Source organism: Rhinoderma darwinii, chromosome 2 (assembly GCF_050947455.1).
Source record: "Rhinoderma darwinii isolate aRhiDar2 chromosome 2, aRhiDar2.hap1, whole genome shotgun sequence".
Lineage (NCBI taxonomy): Eukaryota > Metazoa > Chordata > Amphibia > Anura > Rhinodermatidae > Rhinoderma > Rhinoderma darwinii.
The window spans coordinates 463,597,716-463,615,049 of record NC_134688.1 but is presented as its reverse complement, the minus strand read 5'-3'; the positions used below and the strand labels follow the sequence as shown (position 1 = coordinate 463,615,049).

Genomic DNA, 17,334 nt, shown 5'->3' with positions numbered 1-17,334 from the left:
GTCAGTGTGATTAGTGCAGCTTTCTAAACCATTTTTATTAAAAATTATTTTTACTTTTTGAGATACAGCTGCTCTGTATTCTCTATACAGAGCAGCGGTATCGTTCGCTATGACCTGAATCCGTCAGTCCCGCAGACCTGACGGGTTCAGAGTCAGGGGGGTCCTGCAAGTCTCTGACACGCAGCAGGATCCACCTATAATCTATCACATCTAAGTTAGGAACTTAGATGTGATAGATTACAGGTAGATCTTGCATGTCAGAGATATTCATGACCTTGGAATGTCTGACAATTTCTGTCCCTTCTACATAATGTGATTGGCGCTGTAATGTAGATTACAGCAGTGTTTTTTATTTAGAAAAACAATCAATTTTGACTAAGTTATGACCTATTTAAGATTTATGCTAATTACTTTCTTTATGCCCAACTAGGCGTTTTTTTAGCTTTTGACCAAGTGGGCATTGTGGAGAGAAGTGTATGACGCTGACCAATCAGTGACCAATCAGCGTCATACACTTCTCTCCATTCATGTACTCAGCACATCGTGATCTTGCTAGATCACGATGTGCTGTCACTTACTCATACATTAACGTTACTGAAGTGTCTTGAGATTGAATAGACATCACCTCCAGCCAGGACGGGATGCCTATTAACACTCCCGATACTTCGGTAACGTTTGTGTGGGACTTAATGACAGCAAGCGTGATTTACAGCGTGATCTTGCTGTCATTAAGTCCCACACAAATGTTACCGAAGTGTTGGGATTGTGAATAGACATCGCGTCCTGGCTGGAGGTGATGCCTATTCACTGTCAAGACACTTCAGTAACGTTAATGTCGCAAGATCACGCTGTGCTGAGTACATAAATACGCCAGTCCTTTTGAGTAAGTTCTCGATTAATAAAGCTTCTAACTGCCCCAGATGTGGTGCAGCGGAAGCAAACTATTTGCACATGTTATGGAATTGTATTAAGATTGCTGATTACTGGGATAGAATTTTTAAAAACATTTTGGAAAAAATAGATCCAGATATAGTGTTTCAACCTCAACTGGTATTGCTGGGGGATGATTCCAAATTAAAAATTTCTAAGGAAAAAAAATGTGGATTAATAAAACTATTATTTATTGCAAAATTACTAATAGTTAGAAAGTGGATATCTAGCTCCCCACCGGAGTTTAATGCTTGGGTAAATAATGTAAAAATTATAATGAAATATGAGAAAATCTATAATCAAGGCAAACACCGTAAAACCTATTGGGGGGAGTGGTAAGAATTTTTGTTCTCTTTGTTTTTTCTTTTACCAAGATCGGTCTTGAGAGGGTGGGGGGTGGGAGTAGGGGGAAAATGTAAAAATGTGCATAATTGTATTTTCTTTATTCCTTACTTGTATGGAATTTTATATTGTATTGAATAAAAAATAAATGGAGAGAAGTGTATGATGCTGATTGGTCACTGTCATACACTTCTCTTTACAATGCCAACTTAGTCAAAAGCTAAAAAACGCCCAGTTGGGCATTAAGAAAGTCCTCAGCATAAATCTAAAATAGGTCATTACTTGGTCAAAATTTATCATTTTTCTAAATAAAAAACACTGTTGTTATCTACATTACAGCGCCGATCACATTATGTAGGAGACAGGGCATTTATAATGTGGTGACAGAGCCTCTTTAAATAAAAGACCCAACCTCACAAATACCAAAGAACTCATCTTAACTATTACCTGAAATAAAGACCATGAGCGTGTGACTTTGGATAAAAATGGCCACAACAGCCTCCTTCTTTATTAATAAAATAACCATATATATATATATATATATAAACATCATTAATTAACAATTAACAATACAGGAAGGGGCCTTTGAAGTTACCATTTTGTCTCCATTTCAACATCAGCACCACCTCTCCGCCCTCAGCCGCATATCGTTGATTCGAGGGCCCTCCTGCTGAATCTTGCACCGAAATTATCGTCCCGCTGAGACCTCCGCCCAGTAGGGACAGACCAGTTACCATATAGGTACCACCTTTTGGGACTCCCCAAACTTGCGATGAGCCCCGCATTCTCCTGTAAATGTACCCCCTTCAAAGACCCCGTTCCCGCCAACTGCCATGACAAATGCTCCTGGAAAGAAAAGGAAAACAAGTCAGAAAAGAAAACCAAAAACACAAAAAAACACATTTCCAATGAAAATTAAACCATACAGCAAAATAAAAAAAAGAATTCAAAATTAAATAAATAAATAAATAACCAAAATTAAGGGTGGGTGGGACATTATACACTTCTGGGATACAGACTGAGGGACCTTCCTTGTGTTCCCATGTACCCCTCTCCTTGGATCCTGACTAACTACCAATCAGGTAAGCCCCCCCCCCATACCCCTCCTCTTCTCTTTTGCTAATACACTCCCACTAGCCCGCTATTTACACCATCTCCTGCATACTAGGTTAACCCCTCACTCACCTAGTGCCAGAGCATCCCTCCAATGTCATGGGGGCCTTCCCTTAAACTGTGCCCCGGTCCAGGCTCCTGCTCTACCCGCTGTCACTGAACCCATAAGTCCGGCGGACCAGGCTGGAGCAGGATTTAGCGAAAAATACAGCTGCTCTGTACAGAGAATACAGAGCAGCTATATCTAAGAAAGGAAACATTTTTAATAAAAACTATTTAGAAAGTTGCACCAATCACACTGTCTGACCTTTTTTATTAAAAAAAGAAAAATTGCCTGTAATACCAATGATCATTTTCAACTATTATTATAAGAAAAAGAGAACATGAATGTTTCAATAAAGAGCATAGCAGAGGTAGCAGTCGCACCCGGGGGCCCTGGTATCTCACAGGGCCCGAAGGCCCCTCTGCCTCAGAAGAAGACACCAGTCTTATAAATGGCACAAAGCAGTTGGCGGCTCTGATACAGATTTTGCATTGGGACCAGGAGTTTCAAGGACGCCTCTGCCAATAAATGTAAGTCCTTGAGTCTTAAAAATTCAAATACTTGAAATCTTTATTTTGTTTTTTAAAAACAAAATGACAATACAAAAAAAACAACAACAAATACAATTATATATATTTCCTGGAGAGCCGGGCACCAGCCCAACTGACTTAAAGTACTAAATAGTAAATCTGTCTGGTAGTTATGTCTAATACAGCAGTAATATCACTGGCAAAGCTGAATGACAACCCCTGTAAGAGCTTCAATAGCAGCCATATTGCTTGTCACTTATCGTTTACTGATTCCCAAATAATAAATCCATTTAGATTGCAAACTTTTAGGCCCGGGTTCCCACGGGACGGATACGCTGCGTAAAAATCACGCACCGTGTCCGACCTAGAACCCGCAAGACATTCCGTCCGAAAAATCGCACCACAGAAATTCTGCTGCGGAAGAAAGCCGTTCTCATTTACGCCCTCCCCCCGCTGACGTTCGCTCCGGCCTCCCATGATGACGTTGCAGGCCATGTGATGCTGCGGCCTGTGATTGGCAGCAGCGGTCACATGGGATGCAAAGTCATCCCAGGAGGCCGGACTGCAGGAAGAAGGAAGGCGTTCTGGGTAAGTATGATTTTTATTTTTTTTTCGGCGTTGCAATTTTTCGGCGCACTGCTGCGATTACATCGCAAAAGTCGCAATGCTTGGCTTTCTATTGCGGGTTTTGCATCCCCATTGAATTCAATGGGGAAAAGCCGTAACGGAAAATCAACTAAAACGCAGCATAAATTGACATGCTGCGGAATTAAATTCTCAACCGCAGGTCAAGTTATTAACGTTTATGCTGCGGTTTTTCTTCCGCTGCGTGGGCATGAGATTTACTAAATCTTATCCACTTTGCTGCTACTGTAAACGCTGTGGAATTTCCGCACAAAATTCCATTGTGGAAATTCTGCAGCGTTTACGCTACGTGGCCTTAGGGTCTAGTCACGCGTCTTTTCCACGATTTTCACAAAACATCGCCCATATTTCTGCATAACTAAGTAAAATGTACCATTGTGGACTATAGGAAATCTCAGTGACAACTCCTGCGGGAGCTGTAATGACAATCACATTGGTTGTCACCCAGCTTTCCCAGAGGACAGGACTGAATTACAACAATATGATTGATACATACACGGTCCTAATACTCCAATAATATAGCAGGACATGCTATGTGGTCGAGACCTAGACTTATTGGCTAATATGGATAGAAAACATGCAGTATTTAGTATTAGATGACACTGTGTAGAACATGAATACGCCTACAGCTGAAGGCTTCTATATTTGTCGGTAATACTGCAGCACCATCTAGTGGCCAAGTTTGCTCTTTGCTAAGCAGCTAGATGTTACGTAGAGCTGAATGGGGTTTATAGAATTCCCACTCACACAATGCGTTAGAAAAAAGGCGTGCTGCTGCTTTAACATACTACCTGTAGGCCTCCTACCCACAGGACGGAAATGCAGTGGAATTTCTGTGCAAAAATTCTGCAGCGTATTTTAGTAGCAGCAAAGTGGGTGAGATTTAAACAAAGCTCATCCACACTGTAGGAAAGATCAGCAGAAAATACGTTCGGAAATTGACCTGAAGTGCAGATTCTCAATCGGCAGCATGTCAATTTATCTTTCGTAAATGCTCCACAGCATTTCCATCCCACGTGCAGGAGGCCTTAGTTTCTGCTCACATCATGTCTCAGGCATATGTGCGGCATACATGCCGGGATCATCTCATAGGGATCATCTCATACCTCCCAACCGTCCCGGATTCAGCGGGACAGTCCCGGATTCCGGGCACTGTTCCCCCGGGCGGCCAGGGGTATGTCCCGCTGTCAACCTAATTCTGAAGCAGAGAACCATCGGCTCCCCACTTCAGAATTAGTTCAGAGTGGAGGAGCAGAGGGAGCTCCTCCGCTCGCAGAGGACTCCCCGTGCACAGCGCTACTTTAAGTGCTGTGCTCGGGGAAGCCCTTGACGTTACTGTCCATATATGGACAGTGACGTGCGTCAGTGGCTACTCCTGGTGCGGAATCCCCGGCCAGAGTCGGCAAGGGAGTCCTCGGCGAGCGGAGGAGCTTCCTCTGCTCCTCCGTTTTGAACTAATTCTCAAGCAGGGAACAGATGGTTCCCTGCTTCAGAATTAGTGGCTACTTTTTAAGCGGAATCCCTGTTGCCGATGATGTGGCTCCAAGAGGAAACCCCTGAGGTCACTGTCCATATATGGACATTGACGTTAGGCGCATGGACTCCCCGGCGAGAGTCGGCAACGGGGATTCCGCTCAGGGAGGAGCCACTGACGTCACTGTCCATATATGAAGAAAAGAGAGCGTGGGCAGCACAGCAGAACAAGAGAAGCCTCCAGTGCCCAGATGGGTGCCAACCTCCAGGGTGACTTGTAAATCCCACAATGTCCAAACAAGAAGTAGAAAAGAGAGGCAGCACTGCAAACAGATGTCGTAAGAAAAGGGAATTTATTCTCCCATCAAGCACTGACAAAGGCTCCATTGAGCAGCTGAAACGTTGCACTGTTTACTGCACTGATGCGAGAATAAATCCACTTTTCTGACGACATCTGTTTGGAGTGCTGCCTCTCTTTTCTACTGCTTGACTGTCCATATATGGACAGTACCATCAAGGGCTTCCCCGAGCACAGCGCTTGAAGTAGCTCCCTCTGCTCCTCCGTTCTGAACTAATTCTGAAGCAGGGAGCTGATGGTTCCCTGCTTCAGAATTAGTGGCTATTCCTTGAGCGGAATCCCCATTGCCAATGATCTGGCCGGGGATTCCGCTCCTCGAGCAAAGCCCTGAGGTCACTGTCCATATATGGATATTGACGTCAGGGGCTCCTCCTGGAGCAGAATCCCCGGCCAGAGTCAGCAACGTGGATTCCGCTCAAGGAGCAGCCACTGACGTCACTGTCCATATATGGACAGTGACATCAGGGCTTCCCTCTAGGAGCGGAATCCCTGACCTATGCTCTGGCTGGGGATTCCGCTCCTAGAGGGAGTCCCAATGGTGCTATCTACAGGGGGGGTGGCGCTATCTACATGGACACTGGGGCACTATCTACAGAGGATACTGTGGCACTATATGTACATGGGCACTACCAACATGGGCACTGCGTCACTATCTACAAGGGCGCTGGCCCTAGGGGAAGCTAAGGGGGCATTATACTGCATGGAGGCATCTGTGTTAGCTTTATACTGTATGGGTGCATCTATGGGGCAGTATACTGTATGGTGGCAGCTATGGGAGCATTATACTGTATGGGTGCATCTATGGGGCATTATACTGTATGGTGGCAGCTATGGGGGCATTATACTGTATGGTGGCAGCAAGAGGGCATTATACTGTGTGGGGGAAGCTATTTGGTATTATACTGTGTGGTAGGCACTATGGGAGCATGATACTGTGTGGGCTTAATCAGGTGTGTATGGGTGGGGTTTGGGTGGGATTAGAGGCGTGGCTTAAAAGAAAAAAAATTGTTGCGACCCACTGCGTGTGCCGCGTCGGTTGTCCATCTTTGTGATATTTGAAGGTTGGGAGGTATGATCATCTCACGACATGTGTGCCAAACATAAACCAACAACATATGCAACTGTATGTTTTTTCTGCTGGATGACTCGGTACTAATGCGTTGGGGGCCTAATATATAAATATACCCTAGATATGATTTAAACAGAACATAAGGACCAGTTCACACAGAGGTTTTTGTCAGACAGAAAAAAATCTGCGCCAAAATTCCTTCAGGATTTTTGAGGCAGATTTTGAAATGCAAGCATTTTTTGACACTTTTTTTATGCGTTTTTTGGACACATTTTTTTCCGGTGTTTTTTTCTTAAATGAATCCAATGCAAAAACTGTGGACAGTTTTTGGTCAAAAACCACGTCAACAGACACTACAAACGAGTGTCCTATTGATTACAATGGCGGTTTAGAGGAGGAAACCGCTCCAAGATAGGGCCTGACGCTTTTTTTCTCCGTGAGCGATCAAACCCCCGCCCGAAGAAAAAGATGCCTCTACCTCCCATTGAAATCAATGGAGGGAGATTTTGGAGCGTTTTCTGATTCAGACACGGTTTCCCTGCCAAAATCAGCACCTTAAAAACTCTGTGTGAACTAGGCCTAGCGCCACATATCTGCATGTGCCGAATTTGTTGCATTTTTTGTTTTTGGGCAGCATATCCAAAGCAAAATCCGTATGTGTTATGTGTGGATTCACAGTGGATTTCACCCCTTCTACATTGAAGAAGGTGAAATCCGCTGAGAACATCTGTAACAGAATGAGCATGCTGCGAATATGAAAATCCCCAGCCTTAGGCCAGGTTCACACGGGTTGGATACGCTACGTAAAAACTACGCAGCTTATCCGACCTGGAACCCGCAGCACATTCTGTCCGTTTTTCGGCAGGCTTAGATAAACCTTGTGTTAGGTTTAGATAAAGGGCCCAGCAGACAGTATCATACATGTTGTGATCCATGGACACCCAGACGGAAATCCGACGGAACTCATTAAGGTCAATGGGTTTCGTCTGGCGCCGGTTGTCTTTGTTGTTCAACGGAGCCTGCACTTCTGCCATTTCTGTTGTTCTTCTCCTCTGACAGATGCCGAACGCAGATGTGAACAGGGCCTTACCTGGTTACTAGCAATCATTTACCTACTTTTGAAAGCAGGTGAATGACTGCAAATAACTCCTAGCGCAGTAACTCCTTTGTACCTGAAGGAGTCCCCGCACTAGGATTTTTTAATGGCACATCTCAGGTGATCCTGCGCCCCTTACAAGCATCAGTAAACTAACAAGTGACATCTCTAAGCTGTCATTGGTTAGTTTACAACACGTGGTGCCCGGTGACCTCAGTTCATTGTCCTACTTTCAAAAGTAGGCCAATGAACTGAGGTAACATGGGACCACGTGATGTAAACTAACCAATGACAGCTTAGAGCTGTCACAGCTTAGTTAACCGTCACGGATGACATTGCGGCTCCAGTGCTGCATCCATGAAAGGTAAGTATAACAATTGTTTTGCTTTTTTATGTTTTTTTTACAGGTTCGGTTATTGAACTACTTTGGATTTGAGGACTACTTCAATTACGGCGGTTTTCATTTTTATTTTCAATAAAATGGTCAATGAGGGTTGTGTTTTTTTTTGTTATTTCAATAAAATACTTTTTCTATGTGTCTGTATTTTTTGAAACTTTACTACTACTGTCTTAGGAATGGCTGCTGTCTAATTGACAGAGTCCATGACTAAGGCGGGGCATAGTGTTAGCTGGTGAAGAGGCTAACACTAACCCCCATTATTATGCCGGAACCCACCGCCGCCAGGGGAAAGGGAAGAGCAGGTTACGATCCAGTAACCAACAATCTGTATTGATGGCAGGGCACTGGGGCGGCCACAGGCTGTTGTTATTATTAGGTTGGGAAAGGCCAGAAACCGTGGTCTTTCCCACCCTGGTAATGCTAGCCTGACGCTGCTATGTTGTAACTGGCTGGTTATGAAAAATTGGAAAAAACAATGTGGGGCCCTCCCCATTTTTTATAATTAGCCAGATACAACATAGCAGCAGCAGACTAGCATTACCAGGGTGGGAAGGCCCATGGTCTTTGGCCTTTCCTAGCCCAATAAACCTCCACTCAACCCTCGTTAACTATTTTATTGAGAATTAAAAAACCGCCGTCATCAAAGTAGTCCTCGAATCCGAAGTAGTCCAACAACCCAACCTGTAAAAAAACTAAAACACAAAAAAAAATTAGTAACACATAAAAAAGAAAAACAATTATTGTAATTATTATGTCAGCGAGCTACGCTGTTTCCGTAACTTTGGGAGTTATGATGGGCATCAGCACTAAAAGTGCCTAGGGCGGCATCAAATCTACATACAGCCCTGCCTGTACCTAAGCCTACGATGTGTGGTACTGTCTGCTGGGCCCTGGAGCTACGCCTATCATGGGGTCGTAGTGATATAGATATGCTGTTTCCAATATATTTATATATATATATATATACACGCACACACACACATATATATATATATATATTTGGGGGGGGCAAAACATATGTATTGGGGCTATTGTCCCTGATGTTTTAAGCCTTTAGCAACGCCTCTGGCTGCTAGTGCTGCATCGATGGGTCACTTAGCAGACCTAGCGATGCATCTGAAGGCCGTGCCGTCGGCCATGAAGAGAAGTTGGGGGTGGCCGAAGATGGACTTTGCACCGGGGCCCATGAGCCTTTAGCTGCGCCCCTAATGCCACTATATGCCGGTCATTGGAAGGCTCAGACGTGTTATGAACAGAACCGTACATATACGTATATCACCAGACACCAAATAATATACTTGTGGATTTATTTATTTTTTCTACATTCCCCTCGGGCTGAGTTCAGACATTGCGGATTCCATGCAAATTATTGCTGGGGGTTCCGCACCAAAAATTTGCAACACATTTACAGTACAATGTTAGTGAATGGACTTTTACTAAACCCCATTCACACGTAGCGGATTATCGAATCCACAGCATGCCTTTTATGTTGCAGATTGTGCCATAAAAGAGCGGTACATCTGATGCAAATCCGCAGCGATTTTTCAGTAAATGCCATAGCAAAAAAATCCATTGCGTCTGAACTCAGCCTCATGGTATAAACTAATAACATTGAACGCCATTCAGCTGCAGCAATTTTGGGTCTTGAGGGTGCAGAGTTGTTTTTTTTTACCTAGTTCTGAGGGCCATAATGGTTTCATTTTTCGGTGCACATTGAGGGCTTGTTTTTGGCGGGGCAAGTTGTAATATTCAACGGTACCAAAGAGGGGTACAAATAATGTATTAAAAACCTTATTTTTTTTAGGAAAATGGCAAAAAAACAATTCTTCCATTATGATTTTTAGGTATCATTTTAACAACGTACACAGTGTGGTATAAGTGACATGTTAAAGGGGTTATCCCACTACATGAACTTATCAACTATCCACAGGATAGGTGGCAAGTGTTTGAACGCTGGGACCCCTACCAATCAAGAGAACAGGGGTCCTGATTCCCCTGAACAAACGGATCGGCGGTCGTGCATGTGCGCTGCCACTGCCAGAGATAGCCGAGCGCTGTACTCTGTTATCTCTGAGGGTATGTTCACACGGCGGGGGTCCGTAACGGCTGAAATTACGGTGATGTTTCAGCCTGAAAACATCCCCGTAATTTCAGCCGTACCGGCATGTGCAGGCGCTTGAACGCCGCGTCAATTACGGCCGTAATTAGCGCTGCTATTCATTGGAGTCAATGAATAGCGGCTCCAATTACGGCCAAAGAAGTGACAGGTCACTTCTTCTACGCGGGCGTCTATTTACGCGCCGTCATTTGACAGCGGCGCGTAAATATATGCCTCGTGTGAACAGACAAACGTCTGCCCATTGCTTTCAATGGGCAGATGTTTGTCAGCGCTATTGAGGCGCTATTTTCAGACGTAATTCGGGGCAAAAACGCCCGAATTACGTCCGTAAATAGGCCGTGTGAACATACCCTGACAGTCCCATAGAGAATGAATAGAGCGGCAGCGCACATGCCCGACTGCCGCTCTATTCGTTCAGGGAATTCAGGACCCCCGTTCTCTTGATCGGTGGGGTCCCAGCAGTGGGGACCCCAGTGATCAAACACTTATCACAGATCCTTTAGATAGGTGATAAGTTGATGTGGTGGAATATCCCCTATAACTTTATTATGTACAATACAATATATAACAGGAGTGCAAAGTCTATGCCCTATAAGTAGTTATAGCAAGAACGTGCAGCAAAGTAGGGCAAAAGCACATCCAACTATAGAAAAGAAAATCCTATTTTAATTAGAACCAAGAATGATTAAAAACACTGTATACAGCAAAAAAAAACAAGAGCAATCTATAAGACCTACAATTCAAGGTGCACAAAATGAGTCCCCCCAGGAAAATATTTGGCAGCTGAAAAAGACGCTGAATAAAGTGCTCATGGCTATACTGACGCACAAAGAATATAAAAATAATAGGTATACAATATGACACCCAATAAGCTTAAAGAGGTTAACCACTACTGGACAACTGATGACCTGTCTACCGGATAAGTCATCAGTACATGATGTGTGGGGGTCCGACACCGAACCCTGCACCGTTAAGCCGCTCCGTCTGCCTCTGAGCACCGGACGTACATGCTGGAAGCAGATGGCTCCGGCCACTTAATAGTCGTGCTGCCGTACTCAAGTGAATAGGAGCAGAGCTGCAGTTCGGCAGCACGGCCGCTATGCTATGTACGGAGCCAACTGCTTCCGGCTCCGTACATAGCATAATGGGCCATAACAGCCGGTGCTCGGAGGCAGCTGGAGCGGCTTAAAGGTGTGAGGTCCGGGTGTTGGACCCGCACCGATGATATACTGATGACCTATCCGGTGGATTGGTCATCAGTTTTCAGTAGTGGACAACCCAATTAAACACCTGCACAGGCAAGAATATAAAAATTCAGCATAAGCGCCCAGCAGGCAGGGTCCGGTGTTAGTAATCCTTGTGTTCCATTTGGTATATACACCACGACACATTTATCAAATGAAATGAGCCAAAAATGTGATTTAATGTGTGTTAGAGGAATGGCACGAGTGACACACGCAATATTATGACAGACGTGCGTCACTTTTAATCGCTTTCTGTCACGTATAATGAGATTCGAAAAAGATGTATCAAATGGACATGGCAAAATAACATGACTTTATTCCGCCTTTATTTCTTGGCTGGAGATTATACCCCAAAACTGCATGTGCCAATTAAATTGAAGAGGGTAATTGCCGAGAACTGCACTTAATTTACTAACCCCTGAACGACCAGGCCTATTTTGGCCATAATAACCAAGCATTCTTTTTCGTTTTTTCATTGTCACATTCCAAGAGCCATCATTTTTTTGTAAATATAATTTGGGTCTGGAATTGTAAACATCAGCTATTCCGGCGTTGTTTTTATAGTTTTTTGAATTTACGTCGTTCACCATGCAACGTAAATAACACGTTACCTTTATTCTGTGAGTCGATACGATTAGGGCAGTAACAAATATGTATAGTTTTTTTCTATTTTACAAATTTTGCACAATAAAAACCCTTTTGAACAAAAATTATTTGTTTTTGTGTCCCCGCATTCCAAGAGCCGTAACTTTTGCAGCTTTCCGTCGATGTAGCCAAATGTGGGCTTGTTTTTTGATGACAAGATTTAGTTTTTCTTGGTATCATTATGGGGTGCATAAAAATTGCGACCCGAAATTGGCCTGCGGTGCGTATTTTTCGTACCCCAGCATGTCAATTAATGCTGGTGAAAGTGGACTGAATTGCTGCATTTTTCAGAGCAGATGTCACCATCTCTCTGCATTGAGAAAAACGCAACAAAATACGCACCATTTTCTGCAGCATTTCCGTTATGTGTGGACAAGCTCTAAAGCCTCCCAACTGTTCACACTGTGGAGATTTTCTACAGGTTTCACATGTATTTTTTAAGCTAAAACCAGGAACAGAACTTAAACAGAAGAAAAAATATAAAGGAAGTACTAAGGCTGGATTCACACGAGTATGTTCAGTCCGTAAAGGACGGAACGTATTTCGGCCGCAAGTCGCGGATCGAACACAGTGCAGGGAGCAGGGCTCCTAGCATCATACTTATGTACGATGCTAGGAGTCCCTGCCTCGCTGCGGGACAACTGTCCCGTACTGTAATGATGTTTTCAGTACGGGACAGTAGTTCCACGGAGAGGCAGGGACTCCTAGTGTCGTACATAACTATGATGCTAGGAGCCCGGCTCCCTGCACTGAGTTCGGTCCGAGACTTGCGGCCGAAATACGTTCCGTCCTTTAAGGACCGAACATGCTCGTGTGAATCCAGCCTTAGGGTATGTTCACACGAGGGCGTCCGTAACGGCTGAAATTACGGGGATGTTTCAGCCTGAAAACATCCCCGTAATTTCAGCCGTAACGGCGTGTGCAGGCGCTTGAACGCCGCGTCCATTACGGGCGTAATTAGCGCTGCTATTCATTGGAGTCAATGAATAACGGCTCCAATTACGCCCAAAGAAGTGACAGGTCACTTCTTTGACGCGGGCGTCTATTTACGCGCCGTCATTTGACAGCGGCTCGTAAATTACGCCTCTTGTGAACAAGAGTGTGCTTTCAATGGGCAGATGTTTGTCAGCGCTATTGAGGCGCTATTTTCGGACGTAATTTGGGGCAAAAACGCCCGAATTACGTCCGTAAATAGGCCGTGTGAACATACCCTTATAGGTCTGCTCTTCTGGATCCAATTCTGGTTTTGACTTTAAAAAAAATGCTGGCAAAATCTGGGTTGGGTGAGTATAAGTTTTTTCTTTTTTTCGGGGGAACAAAGGGAACAAATTACCTATCAGAGGGGAACAAGGTGGGAATGTTTAATGGGGAGGCACGCATTGCTGTTTAGGGGCACATGGGGTGATATAACTTTTTAGGGGTACACAGGGGCATTATTACTTTCTAGAGAGGACACAGGAGGCATTATTACTTTCCAGGGGGCATTATTACTTTCTCCAGACTAGACCCCAAAATTAATTCACACTCCAGGTCAGACCCCCAAAATTAGACTAACCCACAAAATTAATTCAGACCCCAGATCAGACCCCTCAATTTACTAATCACTCCTTACTTCAGGTTCATCTTCATCTCTGATTGCCGCCCAGACATATAATGTCCTTGCCCCCTTGGGTCCACGCCTCTGGCAGTATCATAAATGGCACATGGTAGATTTTGCATTGCATTGCTGTGAATATCGGCTCATACATATTTATCTTGGTGCCATGAATCACCTCAGACCAGGAAACCAGGTTTACACACCATTCCTCGACATGTAATGTATACAGAGAGAACCCAAAATATATAAGTTCCTGTACATAAAATATATGGCAATTACCCTATGAAATAACATAGGAGTCATTGGTGAGTGCCAGGGAGCCGGGTTTTTAGTGGAGAGATCTGCTTTCCTAGCCAGGTGCCATTACATGTCCTCCGAGATAACGTTCAGGAGCAGCGCAGGGTAAACAGACCCAGACCACATATTATAATAAAGTTTAATGACTGTTTCCAGCTCCGCTGAACTTTCTCATACTCATTTTTTACTACTGTGTGACATTGTAGGATCATTTTTTAAGAGCTCTTTCTTGGTGAGATTAAATTCTGTGTTAATCTACCCTCTAAAATAAATACTTCATCTATTCACTTCTGAGACCTGCGCCCCAAATATCTTGACGTCGGAATTCACATTTGAGTATTATCCGGTCTTATGTAACTAAAGTTTAATCACCCTATAATCAAAAGTTTGGTAACTTTGAATTAGAAAGATCCATTTAGATCACACAGAATTGTCTAGACTGGTTACAATTGTAGCAAACCCTCAGCTGTGAGAAGTATTAGGCTATATTCACACGACTGAAAAAAAAATTCCATTAAAAACTGATGAACTGTCAGTATCTCACGGCCGTTTTGCATCAGAGTCTCTAAATTTTCATCCATTTCCAGTCCGTCTGTCCGTTTTTAATGGCCGTTTGACATCCGTTTTGTATCAGTTTTTCATGGCCGTTAAAAAAAACTGATGAATTTCATTGGTCAGGCTTTTTTTGTCCGAGCCCCCTGAAAACACCCAAAGGAAGGTCACATGTTCACCTAGACTCTATTTACAGCCTCCCTGTATATGATGCCACACGCCTCCCTATATATGATGCCACACACCTCCCTGTATATGATGCCACACACCTCCCTGTATATGATGCCCCACACCTCCTATATATGATGCCACACACCTCCTATATATGATGCCACACACCTCCTGTATATGATGCCACACACCTCCCTGTATATGATACCACACACCTCCCTGTATATGCCACGCACCACCCTGTATATGATGCCACGCACCTCCCTGTACATGATGTCACACACCTCCCTGTATATGATGCCACACACCTCCCTGTATATGCCACACACCTCCCTGTATATGATGCCACACACCTCCCTGTACATGATGTCACACACCTCCCTGTATATGATGCCACACACCTCCCTGTACATGATGCCACACACCTCCCTGTATATGATGCCACACACCTCCCTGTAGATGATGCCACACACCTCCTGTATATGATGCCACACACCTCCCTGTATATGATGCCACACACCTCCCTGTAGATGATGCCACACACCTCCTGTATATGATGCCACATGCCTCCCTGTATATGATGCCACACACCTCCCTGTATATGATGCCACACACCTCCCTGTAGATGATGCCACACACCTCCTGTATATGATGCCACACACCTCCCTGTATATGATGCCACGCACCTCCCTGTATATGATGCCACACACCTCCCTGTATATGATGCCACACACCTCCTGTATATGATGCCACACACCTCCCTGTATATGATGCCACGCACCTCCCTGTATATGATGCCACACACCTCCCTGTATATGATGCCACACACCTCCCTGTATATGCCACGCATTTCCCTGTATATAATGCCACGGACCTCCCTGTATATGATGCCACACACCTCCCTGTATATGATGCCACACACCTCCCTGTATATGATGCCACACATCTCCCTGTATATGATGCCACACACCTCCCTGTATATGATGCCACACACCTCCCTGTATATGCCACGCACCTCCTCTATATGATGCCACACACCTCCCTGTATATGATGCCACACACCTCCCTGTATATGATGCCACACACCTCCCTGTATATACCACGCATCTCCCTGTATATGATGCCACACGCCTCCCTATATATGATGCCACACACCTCCCTGTATATGATGCCACACACCTCCCTGTATATGATGCCCCACACCTCCTATATATGATGCCACACACCTCCTATATATGATGCCACACACCTCCTGTATATGATGCCACACACCTCCCTGTATATGATACCACACACCTCCCTGTATATGCCACGCACCTCCCTGTATATGATGCCACGCACCTCCCTGTATATGCCACACACCTCCCTGTATATGATGCCACACACCTCCCTGTACATGATGTCACACACCTCCCTGTATATGATGCCAAACACCTCCCTGTACATGATGCCACACACCTCCCTGTATATGATGCCACACACCTCCTGTATATGATGCCACACACCTCCCTGTATATGATGCCACACACCTCCCTGTAGATGATGCCACACACCTCCTGTATATGATGCCACACGCCTCCCTGTATATGATGCCACACACCTCCCTGTATATGATGCCACACACCTCCCTGTATATGATGCCACACACCTCCCTGTAGATGATGCCACACACCTCCTGTATATGATGCCACACACCTCCCTGTATATGATGCCACGCACCTCCCTGTATATGATGCCACACACCTCCCTGTATATGATGCCACACACCTCCTGTATATGATGCCACGCACCTCCCTGTATATGATGCCACACACCTCCCTGTATATGATGGCACACACCTCCCTGTATATGCCACGCATTTCCCTGTATATAATGCCACGGACCTCCCTGTATATGATGCCACACACCTCCCTGTATATGATGCCACACACCTCCCTGTATATGATGCCACACATCTCCCTGTATATGATGCCACACACCTCCCTGTATATGATGCCACACACCTCCCTGTATATGCCACGCACCTCCTCTATATGATGCCACACACCTCCCTGTATATGATGCCACACACCTCCCTGTATATGATGCCACACACCTCCCTGTATATACCACGCATCTCCCTGTATATGATGCCACACGCCTCCCTATATATGATGCCACACACCTCCCTGTATATGATGCAACACACCTCCCTGTATATGATGCCCCACACCTCCTATATATGATGCCACACACCTCCTGTATATGATGCCACACACCTCCTGTATATGATGCCACACACCTCCCTGTATATGATACGCACCTCCCTGTATATGATGCCACGCACCTCCCTGTATATGCCACACACCTCCCTGTATATGATGCCACACACCTCCCTGTACATGATGTCACACACCTCCCTGTATATGATGCCACACACCTCCCTGTACATGATGCCACACACCTCCCTGTATATGATGCCACACACCTCCCTGTAGATGATGCCACACACCTCCTGTATATGATGCCACACACCTCCCTGTATATGATGCCACACACCTCCCTGTAGATGATGCCACACACCTCCTGTATATGATGCCACACGCCTCCCTGTATATGATGCCACACGCCTCCCTGTATATGATGCCACACACCTCCCTGTAGATGATGCCACACACCTCCCTGTAGATGATGCCACACACCTCCCTGTAGATGATGCCACGCACCTCCC

At 44.9% G+C, this 17,334-nt stretch overlaps 1 protein-coding gene across 3 annotated transcripts in view; it reads right to left on the bottom strand.

Moving 5' to 3' along the window:
* Nucleotides 1-1,837: 1,837 nt before the first annotated feature.
* The window catches only part of CHAF1B (chromatin assembly factor 1 subunit B), a 102,184-nt gene continuing 86,687 nt past the window's right edge, over nt 1,838-17,334 (bottom strand). For 2 of the 3 annotated variants that reach the window (XM_075854598.1, XM_075854597.1), the window contains exon 15: nt 1,838-2,118. In XM_075854598.1, the coding sequence (XP_075710713.1) occupies nt 2,079-2,118 (40 nt within the window). In that variant the 3' untranslated portion in view covers nt 1,838-2,078. The remainder of the gene's footprint in view (nt 2,119-17,334) is intronic. The other variant, XR_012881609.1, reaches the window with a different exon arrangement.